The 17456-nt window shown below is 45.3% G+C and overlaps 1 protein-coding gene across 1 annotated transcript in view; it reads left to right on the top strand.

Moving 5' to 3' along the window:
* The window catches only part of sspn (sarcospan (Kras oncogene-associated gene)), a 47254-nt gene that overhangs the window by 10891 nt on the left and 18907 nt on the right, over window positions 1-17456 (top strand). The window contains exon 2 of the mRNA XM_072471849.1: window positions 9073-9159. Within this exon, the coding sequence (XP_072327950.1) occupies window positions 9073-9159 (87 nt within the window). The remainder of the gene's footprint in view (window positions 1-9072; window positions 9160-17456) is intronic.

Genomic DNA, 17456 nt, shown 5'->3' on the forward strand with positions numbered 1-17456 from the left:
CAAAATAATTGGGTATTCTAAATTTATTTTTAAAAATAATTAAATGTAAACTCAGACTATATCAGGAAACCCAGGTTCTCTAAATCCTGTGAGATAGAAACATATATACATCTGGACTGGAAAACTCTGCGATTGAGTGACTTTGGGGCTCCTTCAGTATTGTAACAAGGGCACTTCTGGGAATTGTTAGCTTAATGTCAGTACTAGAAAACATGATGGAAGCAATTATGCTTTTAGTCCGTAACACTGGGAATACCTTATCCTCAAGGACCTGTCCAACTCCCTTTTAAAATGATTTATGCAATCAGCTTCCACACCCTTCAGATCCTGACAACTCTCTGGGCGGAAATTTAAGGAATGAGCCCCGCTAGGTGGTAGAAGTTTCAGTAGGGGAGCAGTTCGGGAACAGTGACCACATTTCAGTAAGTTTTAAAGTGCTGGTGGACAAGGATAAGAGTGGTCCTAGGGTGAATGTGCTAAATTGGGGGAAGGCTAATTATAACAATATTAGACGGGAACTGAAGAACCTAGATTGGGGGAGAATGTTTGAGGGTAAATCAACATCTGACATGTGGGAGGCTTTCAAATGTCAGTTGAAAACAATTCAGGACCGGCATGTTCCTGTGAGGATGAAGGATAATATGGCAAATTTCGGGAATCTTGGATAATGAGAGATATTTTAGGCCTCGTCAAAAATAAAAAGGAGGCATTTATCAGGGCTAGAAGGCTGGAACAGACGAAGCCTGTGTGGAATATAAGGAAAGTAGGAAGGAACTTAAGCAAGGAGTCAGGAGGGCTAAAAGGGGTCACGGAAAGTCATTGGCAAATAGGGTTAAGGAAAATCCCAAGGCTTTTTACACGTTCATAAAAAGCAGGAGGGTGGAAAGGGTTGGCCCACTGAAGGACAGGCAAGGGAATCTATGTGTGGAGCCAGAGAAAATGGGCGAGGTACCAAATGAATACTTTGCATCAGTATTCACCAAAGAGAAGGAATTGGTGGATATTGAGTCTGGAGAAGGGTGTGTAGATAGCCTGGGTTACATTGAGATCCAAAAAGATGAGGTGTTTGGCGTCTTGAAAATTATTAAGGTAGATAAGTCCCCAGGGCCTGATGGGATCTACCCCAGAATACTGAAGGAGGTTAGAGAGGAAATTGCTGAGGCCTTGACAGAAATCTTTGGACCCTCACTGTCTTCAGGTGATGTCCCGGAGGATTGGAGAATAGCCAATATTGTTCCTATGTTTAAGAAGGGTAGCAAGGATAATCCAGGGAACTACAGGCCAGTGAGCCTTATGTTAGTGGTAGGGAAATTACTGGAGAGAATTCTTCGAGTCAGGATCTACTCCCATTTGGAAGCAAATGGACGTATTAGCGAGAGGCAGCACGGTTTTGTGAAGGGGAGGTCGTGTCTCACTAACTTGATAGAGTTTTTCGAAGAGGTCACAAAGATGATTGATGCAGGTAAGGCAGTGGATGTTGTCTATATGGACTTCAGTAAGGCCTTTGACAAGGTCCCTCATGGCAGACTGGCACAAAAGGTGAAGTCACACAGGATCAGGAGTGAGCTGGCAAGATGGATACAGAACTGGCTAGATCATAGAAGGCAGAGAGTAGCAATGGGAGTGTAATTTCTGATTGGAAAATGAAATGAAATGAAAATCGCTTATTGCCACAAGTAGGCTTCAAATGAAGTTACTGTGAAAAGCCCCTAGTCGCCACATTCCGGCACCTGTTCGGGGAGGCTGGTACAGGAATTGAACCGTGCTGCTGGCCTGCCTTCGTCTGCTTTAAAAGCCAGCGATTTAGCCCAGTGAGCTAAACCATCCCCTAGGAGGGCTGTGACTAATGGTGTTCCGCAGGGATCAGTGCTGGGACTTTTGCTGTTTGTAGTATATATAAATGATTTGGAAGAAAATGTAACTGGCCTGATTAGTAAGTTTGCAGACGACACAAAGGTTGGTGGAATTGCGGATAGCGATGAGGACTGTCAGAGGATACAGCAGGATTTAGATCGTTTGGAGACTTGGGTGGAGAGATGGCAGATGGAGTTTAGCCCGGACAAATGTGAGGTAATGTATTTTGGAAGGTCTAATGCAGGTAGGGAATATACAGTGAATGGTAGAACCCTCAAGAGTATTGACAGTCAGAGAGATCTAGGTGTACAGGACTACAGGTCACTGAAAGGGGCAACACAGGTGGAGAAGGTAGTCAAGAAGGCATACGGCATGCTTGCCTTCATTGGCCGGGGCATTGAGTATAAGAATTGGCAAGTCATATTGCAGCTGTATAGAACCTTAGTTAGGCCACACCTGGAGTGTGGTGTTCAATTCTGGTCGCCACACTACCAGAAGGATGTGGAGGCTTTAGAGAGGGTGCAGAAGAGATTTACCAGGATGTTGCCTGGTATGGAGGGCATTAGCTATGAGGAGCGGTTGAATAAACTCGGTTTGTTCTCACTGGAACGACGGAGGTTGAGGGGCGAACTGATAGAGGTCTACAAAATCATGAGGGGCATAGACAGAGTGGATAGTCAGAGGCTTTTTTCCAGGGTAGAGGGGTCAATTACTAAGGGGCATAGGTTTAAGGTGCGAGGGGCAAGGTATAGAGGAGATGTACGAGGCATGTTTTTTTACACAGAGGGTAGTGGGTGCCTGGAACTCGCTACCGGAGGAGGTGGTGGAAGCAGGGACGATAGTGACATTTAAGGGGCATCTTGACAAATACATGAATTGGATGGGAATAGAGGGATACGGACCCAGGAAGTGTAGAAGATTTTAGTTTAGATGGGCAGCATGGTCGGCACAGGCTTGGAGGGCCGAAGGGCCTGTTCCTGTGGTGTACTTTTCTTTGTTCTTTGTTTGTTCTATGTGATTCCAGACCCACAGCAAATGTGGTTGACTCTTACCCACCCTCTGAAATGGCTGAGCAAGCCACTCAGTTTAAGGGCAATTGGTGATGGGTAACAAATGCTGGCCTGCCAGCGAAGGCCACGTCCCACAAAAGAATTTCAAAAAGCTTTAATGATTGGCGTAAATAGACACAAAGATCATCTCCACTTATCAAAGCCCAGCTATTTATAGTGCGCTGTCTCTCCATATTCATCCTCCCAAAGTGCATTATTTCATACTTCTTTGCATTGAACTTTCTCTGTAAGACTTCTGCCCATTTCACCATCCACCATCTGTTACCCTGGAGCCTACCTATTCTGCATTGCTGTCTGTTACTCTGACAAAGTTTGGTATTTTCTGCAAACCTTATAGTACTGCTCCTTACGCTCACGCCCACAGGTTTAGATCATGGAATCTTTACTCAAATTGGAACAGGAAAACATCTAGAAATTGAAAATAAAATTAAAAATAGTCAATATGATTTTCAAAACCCAAAAATGATTGACGAGGATGATACTGTAGCCAAGAGGTTATGCCTAGTTAGAAGGTTCAAACAGCATCCTTTTTGATGAAAAGTGAAGGCTGAGGGATTCCCCATTCAGTGTCTTCACCATTATGAAAGGGTAGATGATTTTTTTTTAAATTCATTTTTACAGGATGTGGTCTTCACTGGCTAGGCCAGCATTTGTTGCCCATCCCTAATTGCCCTTGAGAAGGTGGTGGTGAGCTGCTTTTTTGAACCACTGCAGTCCATGTGGTGTAGGTACACCCACAGCGCTGTTAGGGAGCGAGTTCCAGGGTTTTGACCCAGCGACAGTGAAGGAACGACGATATGTTTCCAAGTCGGGATGGTGAGTGATTTGGAGGGGAACTTCCAGGTGGTGGAGTTCCCAGGTATCTGCTGCCCTTGTCCTTCTAGATGGTCGCGATCGTGGGTTTGGAAGGTGCTGCCTAAGGAGCCTTGGTAAGTTCCTGCAGTGCATTGAAGATGGTACACACGGCTGCTAACGTGCGTTGGTGGTGGAGGGAGTGGATGTTCGTGGAAGGGGTGCCAATCAAACGGGTTGTTTTGTTCTGGTTCTTGAGTGTTGTTGGAGCTGCACTCATAGAATCTCTACAAAATAGAAAAAGGCCATCTGGCCGATCGAGGCTGCCCGACCGTCTGAAAGAGCACCCTATCTCAGGCCACATCCCCGCCCTTTCTCTGTAACCCAACCAAAACTTTGGGCACTACGGGCAATTTAGCATGGCCAATCCACCTAGCCTGCACGTCTTTGTACTGTGGGAGGAAGCCAGAGCACCTGGAGGAAACCCACGCAGATATGGGAGAATGTGCAATCTCCACACAGTCACCTGAGGTAGGAATTGATCCCTGGTCCTTGGCGCTGTGGGGCAGCAGTGCCAACCACCATGCCACCCCCAAATGTGAACCATCTGCTGTGGTGGGATTTGAACTTGGGTCCCCAAAGATTTGCACTGGGTCTCTGGATACTAATCCAGTAATGATACGACTGCACCAACGCCTCCCTTGTCCCTCATCCAGGCAAGTGGAGAGTATTCCATTGCACTCCTGACTTGTGCCTTGTAGATGGTGGACAGGCTTTGTGGAGTCAAGAAGTGAGTTACTCGCCGCAGGATTCCAGCCCCTGAACCTGCTCTTGTAGCCACAATATTAATATGGCTAGTCCAGTTCACTTTCTGGTCAATGGTAACCCCCAGGAAGTTGATAGTGGGAGACTCAGTGACGTTAATGTCATTGAATATCAAGGGGCGGTGGTTTGATTGTCTCTTATTGGAGATGGCCATTGCCTGGCACTTGTGTGGCATGAGTGTTACTTGATATTTCTCTTCCTGCATCTAGTGGTGCAGAGGTCAGACTTTCTTCTTATTCCATGGTATGTTTTACCTGGAACATGCCATTAGCCTGTTGGATTGGATTGGATTTGTTTATTGTCATGTGTACCGAGGTACAGTGAAAAGTACTTTTCTGCGACCAGCTCAAACAGATCATTTAGTGCATGAAAAGAAAATAAAATAAAAAGAAAATACATAATAGGGCAACACAAGGTACGCAATATAAATACATAGACACCGTCATCAAGTGAAGCATACAGGAGTGTAGTATTAATCAGGTCAGTCCATAAGAAGGTCGTTTAGGAGTCTGATAACAGCGGGGAAGAAGCTGTTTTTGAATCTGTTTGTGCGTGTTCTCAGACTTCTCCTGCACGATGGAAGAAGTTGGAAGAGTGAGTAAACCGGGTGGGAGGGGCTTGAAGGGCGCCACTCCAAACCAAGCATCTGATCAGAAATTTCTCTCATTCTTATCACTTTTGGCATGTCAAAAGAATCTTTGCAGGTTGATACTTGACCTGTTTGGCCACATTATGAACGCATCAAGTCCTGAGGTGGGAGTCGAACTCAGAGCTTCTGGTTCAGAGGCAGCGATGCTGCCCACTGTGCCACAAGACCTCCCATGGGGTTGAGGTAGAGAAGAATAGAAGAATAAGTGCCATGAGTATAAGATCGTCACTATTAAATCCAATAGAAATTTCAGGAGAAACTCCTTTACCTAAAGAGTGGTGAGATTCTGGAAATTGCCACCACACAAGGAAGCTGAGATGATAAGCGTGGGTGCATTTTTTTTTAAATTTAGAGTACCCAATTCATTTTTTCCAATTAAGGGGCAATTTAGCGTGTTCAATCCACCTACCCTGCACATCTTTGGATTGTGAGGGCGAAACCCACGCAAACACGGGGAGAATGTGCACACGGCAGTGACCCAGAGCCGGGATTGAGCCGGGGACCTCGGCGCCTTGAGGCAACAGTGTTACCCACTGCGCCCCTGTGCTGCCCTTGCGTGGGTGCATTTAAGGGGAATCTAGATCATTACATCAGGGGGGATGGAGTAGAAGGATATGCTGGTGGTGTTAGATGAAGATGGATGGGAGGACACTCAAGTGAAGCACAAACACTGGTGTGACCCAGTGGGCTGAATGGTCTGATTCCATGCTGTCGATCCTAATTCCACATGGTGAATTGTTGAAGTGGGACAGCCCAATTTGGACCATTGCCAATGACTGAAGAGGCAGAATGTGGACTCTCAACAAGATGCCTTTCTGTTTCCAGACTGGTCCTGCTGTGGCAAGATAGAAAGCTGTTATCGTGCCCCTCCCAAACCCTGAATTCATTGTTGAGAGCCATAGTCCAAAATTGGTCGACCCCCCCCAGTGCTAGAGCATAAAGAATTCCTTGTGAAAATATTGGTCAATGTAGAAGTCTCTCCGCTGAATAATATGACTAATAATTAAGGTGCATGGTTTTTATTATTTTATAAATGTGTGGTGTAGGGTTTGAATTTCACAGTTGGGACTGATTGAACCAGTGGCTAATAAATTAACATTGATACCCATATAATAAATATTAATTAACTGTAATAAAATAAAATTCCTATAGGGAGTAACTTTTATTTTGTAATAATGAGTGCGAGATTGCCCTGTCCACATAAATAACTAGTTCACTAGAACAATAGTTTAATCGTTTTTGCTATAATCATGAATGAGACTTTACTTGATCGTTGGTTATTGATGGTAGTGTAAATGGGACTCTATTCTTGCTGGCACCTCATTGCAGTGTATGCACCTGCTATCGTGTAGCATCCTGTTTCCTCCACAGCATTCCTTCCTTATCTCCTTCATTGTGATAGGCCCAGCTACTTCTTTGCTTTACCCTTCTGAAACTCACCCCTTGGTTAAACCTTGCTTTGATTCCCATGAAAGAATTGCAAACCAAAATAACCAAATTTACCAAATGATCCCCCCCCCCCAAAAAAAAAGAAATTACCAACAAGGTTTCACTTTTTGCAACTTTTATTTGAACACAAATCTGAATCAACATCAATTAAATATGAATTAACAGACAAATTATACTTCAGATAAAAAAGTAAGCTTCACTTTCAATAGTCAAAGGACATGTCTTACTTAGACACAAACATTCACATCACTGTTCGTACAAATGTGATACTATGTGACTACACCGTTCCACAATATGTTGTTCTTTATTCACACAGGGTAGGTCAGGAGCACTACCCAGCAATATCTTTCACCTTTGAGTTTCACGAGTGTGATTATAATCAACAAAGCACACTTCTATGAACCATCTCTCTGTAAGGTCACAGGGATCCTGATGGTGTAGCTCTCCAGGATTCTTTTTCAACCAACCAACCAATCATTTTGTGATTCACAGTTTGGCCACTTCTTTCGCATCTCTGAGCTATTCACACAACATTCCAGGGATTAGACCTTTTAAGACAGCCCGCCAAGTACCCCAAGAGCTCTTGTCACCTTTCCTGCTGAACAGAAAAACTGACCTCTTCTTTAGAGTGCTTCTTCTCCTCGGAATAATCCAATGTTTTCCCTTTCTGTCTCTGTCTGCTTGATCTCTTTGCCTGTACCTCGATACTGATCGCTTTCATACCCCAGCTCCTCTGCTTTCAGCTCCTTTGTGTCTGCAGCTCTCTTTTCTGTCTGCCAGCCACACGGCTTCTTTCTAACTTCCCTCTGAACTGAGTCCCACCCACCATTTTTAAGTGGCTCAGGAGTTCTTTCAACTCCATGAAAATCCAGACCCAGACACCAGGGGTTGATTATTCCCAATCCTGGAGAGGTGTGGGAGGAGTCGTAATGGGAAGCAACATTGTAAAATAGCCTATTGGGTCCTTTACTGGTTGCTTTCCTGTTTCTGCAAGTGATATTATCATAGGTGGAGTCAATGTAGTGGAAGTTACCCACATTGCAGCAGCAGATAGGTTCCTTAATGGGCCAATTAGGGGAATGGTGATGGTGTCACCAGGATTTTTCAGTCAGCGGACAGATCCCTTGCTGAGGCTGGAGCTTCACACATAATGGGAGATGGCCTCCCAGCGGGGGCCCATTGACATCTCATCATCATCACCCCAACATGAACCCGCTGGGATGTCTATGGCCACAGCCATAGACTTCCTTTCTGATTTTCCCTCCACTCCCGACTTCAACGCGATTACCTCCCTCCACAAACCTGAGGAAAGCAAATCAAACCGGCCCTCAAACAGATAAAAAGCCTCGAGGCCAACATTTTGCGAGGCTGAGGGTCTATAGGTACATCTTTGCACTTTAAACCAAGCCTTTAATTTTAATAATACTGCTTTTAATTTTGATCAGGGGCCAGTACATTTACATACAGACTCTCAAATGACCCTCTGAAGTGGCCCAGGAAGACACTGTTATAGCTGCACAATTCATCAAGAAGAGTCACGAGCACCTACTCAAAGACAACACGCACGGGCAATATGTGCCAGCCTTGCCAGTGTTGCCTTCATCCTGAGAATAAAAATTAACCTGTTTCCATGTTGCACGATTTCCTGGCAGATGGTTATAGGCACTTCCTTTGAGTTTTCTCAGCTTTGAAAAACAGTGTCTCTTGCCAGTATGTTAGAAGCCAAGAATATGGGGCCGTCTGGGGTTGGTATACCATAACTCCAGCCAAGTAAGGATTATGGGCGGTCATTTTTAACACTGCCTCTTTATAAAGGGCTTCACAAAGGGAGTTCTAGAGCAGGTTGACTGGAGTACTGGAATCCTTCAGTAATCCCTGATACCATGGGCAAAGGAAAATGCTAGTCGTCTTTCATTTCTCAAGTGTTTATGGATATGCAGTAAAGATTTTAATTTGAATGATTTCTGGCATTCGTACTCATTGTAGATCACCGTTCATGTTTCTATCTGTTTTTTTCACTTGGGCTCTCAAGGCCTGAATGGATTGCTCAGGTCACTGCCTGTCACTCATATCACCCAATTTATGAGACCCATAAATATTTCATGCAAGATGGACATTAAACATCAGTCAGAATTAAAAGCTAGCACAAACTCGACTTACCAAGGCTATCCTTTACTCTAAACAGAGAGCCTGTTAATTAAGGCATATTGCATTGTCGATAAATGTTGAGCACCATATAAATATCGTTTGCCTAAAGTATGTAGAGACGATGCTTAACTTTGAGCACATGTAGAGCATTTACATTTACCCCAGAATCAGTGATTATTGCAGGATGAGAAACAACTGAGTAATGTTCGGTCATTAGGAATAACAAACTTTTAAAGAAAACAACAGCCTATTTAAATATTTCACGGTGGAATTTTTATTTTCCAGATCTGTTTGGCGTCATTGCTTGGATTTTATATGTACTGCATCACATACCAGGTTGATGAGAAGACATCACTTCAGTTTATAATAAAGGTAATTGATGAGTGATGTAGTAATGAAATCAAATAACTATCCACTCAACATTGGGCCAAGCCTCAGTAACTCGGGTTACATTGGGGCTTGATAATAGCCTTGTACCTGTCAGTTTGTCCATTCCTTAATCCAGTGAGATACAATCTCGCTTCACTAACATCTGGATTATAATGCGCTATCACTGGAGTTCATAGGAGCTCTTGTGGTGCAGTGGGGAGAGCCCCTGCCTCTGAGCCAGAAGCTCTGGGTTCAAGTCCCAGCCCAGGATCTGATGGCCAGGGAAAGTGCCTTCATAACATGGCCAAAAAGATTGAGTATCGGCCTGCAAATTCCTTCCAACGCGCCAATGGCTGGTGGTCAGAGTGGGCGAGACTCCTGGTCAGCCACGCTTAATGTGGAGTGGCGCCCCTCAAGCTAAAAGCCTCTGGCGACAGTCTAGCGACCTGTTCCAGGAAAAAACTAGCTATGGGAACAGATGGAAGTCTGCCCTGTGCACCACTAGTTGCGGGGAGAGAAAGAACAACAAACAAACGGAGTCAATGGAACGCCTGAAGCTGATGAATTTGAAGTGTAATTGCTCCTAGCTGTTGGTGAAATTCTCCAGGCAGATGCTCTGTTTTTAGACACAGCCAAGCTAAGGTGTTACAGAATAATATAGTACACTAGGGTGAAAAAAGTATTGCAATACTTCAAAAGTGTTTTTCATCTTTAGAAGCTGCAACAATCTCATTCGCTTGACTGTCTTTAGCATTCAAATATTTCTAGTGCGTAAAGAGAAAGTTAACTCCAGCAGGAAATGTATTTATTTCATTATGTTACATTTGTCTCTATATAATATTAATCGACCCATGGAATGGTTACAGTATGAAGGAGGCCATTGGGCCCATCATATCTGTGCTGGCTCTCCGGAACAGCTACTCAGCTAGTCACACTCTCGCTGCCTTCTTCCCATGGCTCTGCATATCCTTTCTCGTCTGACAACATTCCAATTTCCTTTTGAAAACCATGATTCAACTTGCCTCCACCGCACTCTCAGGCAGTGGATTCCAGATCCCAACCCCTCGGCTGTGCGAAATGGGGGTTTCCTCATGTTGTCATTGCTTCTTTTACCTCTCATGGTAAATGGGTGCCCTCTGGTGCTTGGCCCTCCCATCAATGAGAACAGTTGTCTCCCTATCCGATGGTCCAGACCCACCTTGATTTTGAATACCTTGATCAAATCACCTCTCAACCTTATCTTCTCCAATTAGAACAGGACCAGCTTCTCCAATCTACCCTCATAACTGCGGACTCTCCCCAAGAACCACTTTCGTTCTGCACTCTCTCCACCGCCTTCATATCTTTCCTGAAGTGTAATACCCGAACTTCAATGAGTGCTCTTTAAAATATGTATTTTATTTGGTTGAACGCGCTAGATCAGCTCGATTACCATTATGGGCGATGTGGGTAAATGGTTTAATGAGGCACACACAGTTCTTGCATTAAATCCTTTTCCCTTGACACCAGTTCTATTCATTACACGTCAATGATGTATTGGGAGGAACATGAATTTCGCTAACATTTACTCAGTTTCCCCACCCACTCTCACCATCAAGATAAAGATACAACAGGAGGCTTGAAGAAACTAGAATCAGAAGCAAAGTAGGTGCTGGACTAAATGACATTCCAATTAGGGTTTGAGGAGATGCTTTATTGCTGACAATCCTCATTATTTAAACAGATGGAGACAGATGTTTCATGCACCGTCCAGAGAAAGTGTTCCAAGAAAAATAGACATAAATGAGCTTCACTTCTTTTGACTTCAGAATTAATTTCCGTGGAGATTATATATTCCACTTCTCATGCTTCTCTCCACTACAGTCAGCTGTCCAGACCCTAAACACCCTAAAACTCCTCCTGCGAGATTCTCCGTCAGCGGAATCCTCCGCTTCGCCGGCAGCGCACCACGCCTGCGGGTTTCCCGACAGCATGGGGGTGGCCACAATGGGAAACCCCATTGGGTGGCTACAGGAACGGAGAATACCGCTTCCGGCAGGGTCGCACCCTGCCGGTAAATGGGGCTGGCGGGACGGAGAATCCCACCCCTCACCTTTCAATCTTTCCCTTCTACGCAAAACCCAGATTTTTACACATCTCCTTTCCTAATCCACATCCCCACTCCTCCTGGTGCTTGGATGTGGCGACCCTGGTGACCTACTGCTCCCCGGACCTGGAATACCTGATCGTGAAGTGCCTCCCATACTATCTTCCACGTGAGTTCACTTCAGCCGTTATCACAGCGGTCTACATCCCACTCCAGGCAGAAGTGAGGAAGGCGCTGGACGAACTGTACACAGTTATAAACAACTACGAAACAGAACACCCGGAGGCCTTGTTCATCTTGGCCGGAGACTTCAACAAGGCCAACCTCAAGAGTGTACTGCCAAAATTCCACCAGCACATCTCCTATCCCACCAGGGGCAACAACACTCTTGACCGCTGCTACTCATAAATCAAGGGCGCCTACCGCTCCATCCCCCGACCGCACTTTGGGACATCAGACCATAAGACGGTGCTCCTTCTCCCGGCATACGAGCAGAAACTCAAACGGGAGAATCCAGCTAAGAAGGTCATGCAGTTCTGGTCCAAGGAAACAGAAGAGCTCTTACGTGACTGCTTAGAGATAGTGGACTGGTCCATATTTAAGAACTCAGTGATCAACTTAAACGAGTATGACACCACCGTCACAGATTTCATCAGCAAATGTGTGGACGACTGCATGCCAAAGAAAGCAGTATGTACGTTCCCCAATCAGAAACCATGGCTCAATCGCGAGATTGACTCCCTGCTGAAGGACAGGTCTGAGACGTTCAAGTCAGACGATCCTGCCCTATACAAGAAATCCAGGTACGACCTCCGCAAAGCCATCCGAGATGCCAAGAGAGAATATCAAACCAAGCTAGAGTCACAGACAGACTATCGGCGGTTGTGGCAAGGACTAAACAACATAACGGGCTACAAAGCGAAGCCGAGCAGTACCTCCGGCAGCAGCGCACCTCTCCCCGATGAACTCAATCCATTCTATGCTTGGATCGAGCAGGTATCCAACAATCCGCTGTCGAGTGCCCCAGCAGCCTATAACTCACCCATACCCACCATCACAGCTTCCGAAGTCAGATTGGCCTCCCTGAAAGTAAACCCTCGGAAGGCGATGGGCCCGGACGGGATCCCTTGTCGTGCACTCAGAGCCTGCGCGGACCAGCTGGCAGAGGTATTCACGGACATCTTTAACCTGTCCCTACTCCACTCCGAGGTCCCCACCTGCTTCAAGAAGATCACCATCATATCGGTGCCAAAGAAGAACCAGGCAATGTGCTCCAATGACTACCATCCGGTGGCCCTGACTTTAGTCGTAATGAAGTGCTTCAAGAGGTTGGTCATGAAGCGCATCACCTCCATACTCCCAGAACGCCTTGATCCACTGCAATTCGCATACCACCGCAACTGGCCCACAGCAGACGTCATTTCCCTGGCCCTACACTCATCCCTAGAGCATCTCGACAACAAGGACTCCTACATCAGACTCCTATTTATTGACTACAGCTCCGCCTTCAACACCATAATCCCAGCCAAGCTCATATCATAGCTCCAAAACCTAGGGACTTGGCTCCCCACTCTGCAACTGGATCCTCGACTTTCTGATCCACAGATCACAATCAGTAAGAATTGACAACAACACCTTCTCCACAATAGTCCTGAATACCGGGGCCCCGCAAGGCTGCGTACTCAGCCCCTTACTCTACTCCCTGTACACACACGACTGCGTGGCAAAATTTGGTTCCAACTCCATCTACAAGTTTGCTGACGAAATGACCATAAGTGGGCCGGATCTTGAATAACCAAGAAAGCACAAAAGCGTTTATACTTCCTCAGGAAACTAAGGAAATTCGGCATGTCCACATTAACTCTTACCAACGTTTACAGATGCACCATAGAAAGCATCCTATCTGGCTGCATCACAGCCTGGTATGGTAACTGCTCGGCCCAGGACCGCAAGAAACTTCAGAGAGTCGTGAACACAGCCCACTCCATCACACAAACCTGCCTCCCTTCCATTGACTCCATCTACACCTCCCACTGCCTGGGGAAAGCGGGCAGCATAATCAAAGACCCCTTCCACCGAGCTTAATCACTCTTCCAATTTGTTCCATCGGGCAGGAGGTACAGAAGTCTCTGAACACACACGACCAGACTCAGACTAGGGGCTGGTTTAGCACAGTGGGCTAAACAGCTGACTTGTAATGCAGAACAATGCCAGCAGTGCAGGTTCAATTCCCGTACCGGCCTCCCCCAACAGGCGCCGGAATGTGGTGACTAGGGGCTTTTCACAGTAACTTAATTGAAGCCTACTTGTGACAATAAGCGATTATTATTATTATTATTATTATTAAAAACAGCTTCTTCCCCACTGTTACCAGACTCCTAAATGACCCTCTCATGGACTGACCTCATTAACACTACACCCCTTCACCCGATGCCGGTGCTTCCGTATGAAGAACGTTTGAGCATTCTGGGTCTGCACTCGTTGGAATTTAGAAGGATAAGAGGGGATCTTATTGAAACTTACAGGATACTGCGAGGCCTGGATAGAGTGGACATGGAGAGGATGTTTCCACTTGTAGGAAAACTAGAACCAGAGGACACCATCTCAGATTAAAGGGACGATCCTTTAAAACAGAGATGAGGAGGAATTTTTGCAGCCAGAGGGTGGTGAATCTGTGGAACTCTTTGCTGCAGAAGGCTGTGGAGGCCAATTCACTGAGTGTCTTTAAGGCAAAGATAGATAGGTTCTTGATTAATAAGGGGATCAGGGGTTATGGGGAGAAGGCAGGAGAATGGGGATGAGAAAAATATCAGTCATGATTGAATGGCGAAGCAGACTCGATGGGCCGAGTGGCCTAATTCTGGTCCTATGTCTTATGGTCTTATGGTAGTTACATTGTAAACCTTGTGTTGCCCTATTATGTATTTTCTTTTCTTCCCTTTTCTTCCCATGTACTAAATGATCTGTTGAGCTGCTCGCAGAAAAATGCTTTTCACTGTACCTCAGTACACGTGTCAATAAACAAATCCAATCCAATCCAATCCTAATATATCCAAATAAAACTCTGTGTCAGATTCTATTTGATTACCCTCCTGTGAATGCCACAGAGATATTCCATTATTGCAAAGGCACTGAGCAAATACAATTTGTTGTTAACATAACGAGTAATCCAGAGACCCTGAGTCATGCTCCGGGAACCCGGTTCAAATCCCACCACGGCAGATGGTGAAATTTAAATTCAGTAAAAGTCTGGAATTAAAATTCAAATGATGACCATTGTCGATTACTGTAAAAATCAATCTGGTTCACTAATGCCCCTTTAGGGAAGGAAATCTGCCATACTTACTCGGTTTTGGCCAACATGTGACTAGACCCACCGCAATTTGGTTAACTTTCCTCTGAAATGGCCCAGCAAGTCTCTCAGTTCAGGTGCAAATCGGGATGGACAATAAATGCTAGCCTGCCCAGTGACGGCCGCATCCCATAAATAAGAAAAAAAAATCTTCACCCTCAAGATCATTGAAAGTGAACTCTGTGACACACAAAAAGGTTTGTCCTCTCACTCTTTATCTTGCAAGTGCGATTGAAAACATTGCCAGCCTCCGTGCCACCTATTGTGACCACAGTAGAGTCCACATGGGAGGCATACAGGAACTGGTTCTTTATTTATATTCACAACTATTTACCCGATGTACAGAGGTCCCAGTCGGGCCTTCCTCTACTCAGCTCCCACTTGGGCTGAGCTTTGTGTCCATTGCTCCGCTGATGGGGTCCATGCCCCTCAGCGAAGAAGCTCATGGAGACACTAATTGATTTGTTGTACTAAGGAGGGTTGCACTGTTGGAGGCTGCTATCTTTTGGATCAGATGCTAAAATGAGGCCCCATCTTAGATTGATGTAAAACATTCTATGTCACTATTCCAAAGGAGGTCAGGGGAATTTTCCTTGCCGACCTGGCCAATGTTTATCCCTCATTCAACATTACCAAAATCGATCAATGGTCTGGCCACTATAATATTGCTGGTTGTGGGAGCTTGCTGTGCTCATATTGGCTGCTGGGTTTGGACTTTACAACAGCGGTTTATTTTGAAGCAGTAATTCAGTCCCATCCATCCCAGGACAGGAAATTCCTGCCTGAGGTTAATGGTCTGTGAAATTGTCTGTCCCGCCCACGATGATTCCCATGGTGGGCAGGACCAGAAGATTTGCCCCACTGGTTGTAAAGCACTTTGGGACATCCTGTGGTCGTGGAAAGAGCAATACAAATGCCAACCTTTACTTTTTTGCTTGTTTTTAGAAATGTTGTTGTTAAGAATGCCTGACCAATGGGGCTGCAAGATGGCCTGTGTCTAATTTTGCCTCAAGTCATTGGCGAACGTACAAGACTTGCTGCATTCTTCCACTTTCTCGTTACTGTGGCAAACTGATCAAGATCAGGAGGTTGCCACATGGGGAGGCCTCAGGCCTTTGAATCCAGGCTGCACTCGGTAGAACCATAGAAGCATCTATAGAAAATAGGAGCAGGAGGAGGCCATTCAGCCCTTCGAGCCTGCTCCGCCATTCATTATGATCATGGCTGATCATCCAACTGAATAACCTAATCCTGCTTTTCCCCCATATCATTTGATCCCTTCGCCCTAAGTGCTATATGTAACTTGACAATATAATGTCAACTGCTATATAATATCTTGACAACATGCAATGTTTTGGCCTCAACTACTTCCTGTGGTAACGAATTCCACAGGCTCACCTCTCTCTGGGTGTAGAAACTTCTACTCACCTCTGTCCTAAATAGTCTACCCTGTATCGTCAGACTGTGACCCCTGGTTCTGGACACCCCCACCATCGGGAACATCCTTCTTGCATTTACCCTGTCTAGTCCTGTTAGAATTTTATACATTTCTATGAGATCCCACCTCATTCTTCTGACCTCCAATGAATACAATCCTAACCTACTCAATCGCTCCTCATACATCAGTCCCGTCATCCGAAGAATCAGTCTGGTAAACCTTCGCTGCACTCCCTCTAGAGCAAGAACATCCTTCCGAAGATAAGGAGAACAAAACTGCACACAATATTCCAGGTATGGCCTCAAGAAGGCCCTGTATAATTGCAGGAAGACATCCCTGCTCCTGTACTCGAATCCGCTCGCAATGAAGGCCAGCATACCATTTGCCTTCTTTGCCCCCTGCTGTACCTGCATGCTTACCTTCAGTGACTGGTATATAAGGACACCTAGGTCTCGTTGCATGTTTTCCTCTCCTAATTTATGGCCATTCAGATAATAGTCTGCCTTCTCGTTTTTGCTACCAAAGTGGATAACCTCACATTTATCCAAATTATACTGCATCTGCCATTCATTTGCCCATTCACTCGACTTGTCCAAATCACACTGAAGGATCTCTGCATCCTCCTCACAGCTCACCATCCCACCCAACTTGCTGTCATCTGCAAATTTAGAGATACTACATTTTGTTCCCTCATCTAAATCATTAATATATATTGTGAATAGCTGGATCCTAGCACCGATCCCTGCGGTATCCCACTAGTCACTGCCTGCCAGTTTGAAAAAGACTTGTTAATTGCTACTCTTTGTTTCCTGTCTGCCAAACAGTTTTCTATCCATCTCAATACACTACCCCTAATCCCATGTGCTCCAGAAGTCCAAATTAACTACATCCACTTGCTCCCTCTCATCAGCTTTACTAGTTACATCCTCGAGGAATTCCAGTAGATTTACCAAACATGATTTCTCCTCCATAAATCCATGCTGACTCTGTCTGATTCTGCCACTGTTTTCCAAGTGTTCCACCATAAAATCTTTGATAATGGAATCCAGAACTTTCCCCACTAACAGCGCCAGGCTTACTGGTGTATAATTCCACTTTTTCTCTCTACCTCCCTTTTTAAATAATGGAGTGATATTAACTACCCTCCAGTCTGCAGGAATTGTCCCAGGGCCAATAGAATCCTGGAAGCTGACCACCGATGCATCCACTATTTCTAGAGCCACTTCCTTCAGTACTCTGGGATGTAGATTATCAGGACCTGGAATTATCAGCCTTAAATCCCATCAATTTTCCTAACACCATTTCTCTATGAATATTGATCTCCTTCAGTTCCTCCCTCTCACTAAACCCGGTGTTCACAACATTTCTGGTATCTTATTTGTGTCCTCATTTGTGAAGACAGAACCAAAGTATGTTTAATTGCT

This window comes from Scyliorhinus torazame, chromosome 13, assembly GCF_047496885.1.
Source record: "Scyliorhinus torazame isolate Kashiwa2021f chromosome 13, sScyTor2.1, whole genome shotgun sequence".
Lineage (NCBI taxonomy): Eukaryota > Metazoa > Chordata > Chondrichthyes > Carcharhiniformes > Scyliorhinidae > Scyliorhinus > Scyliorhinus torazame.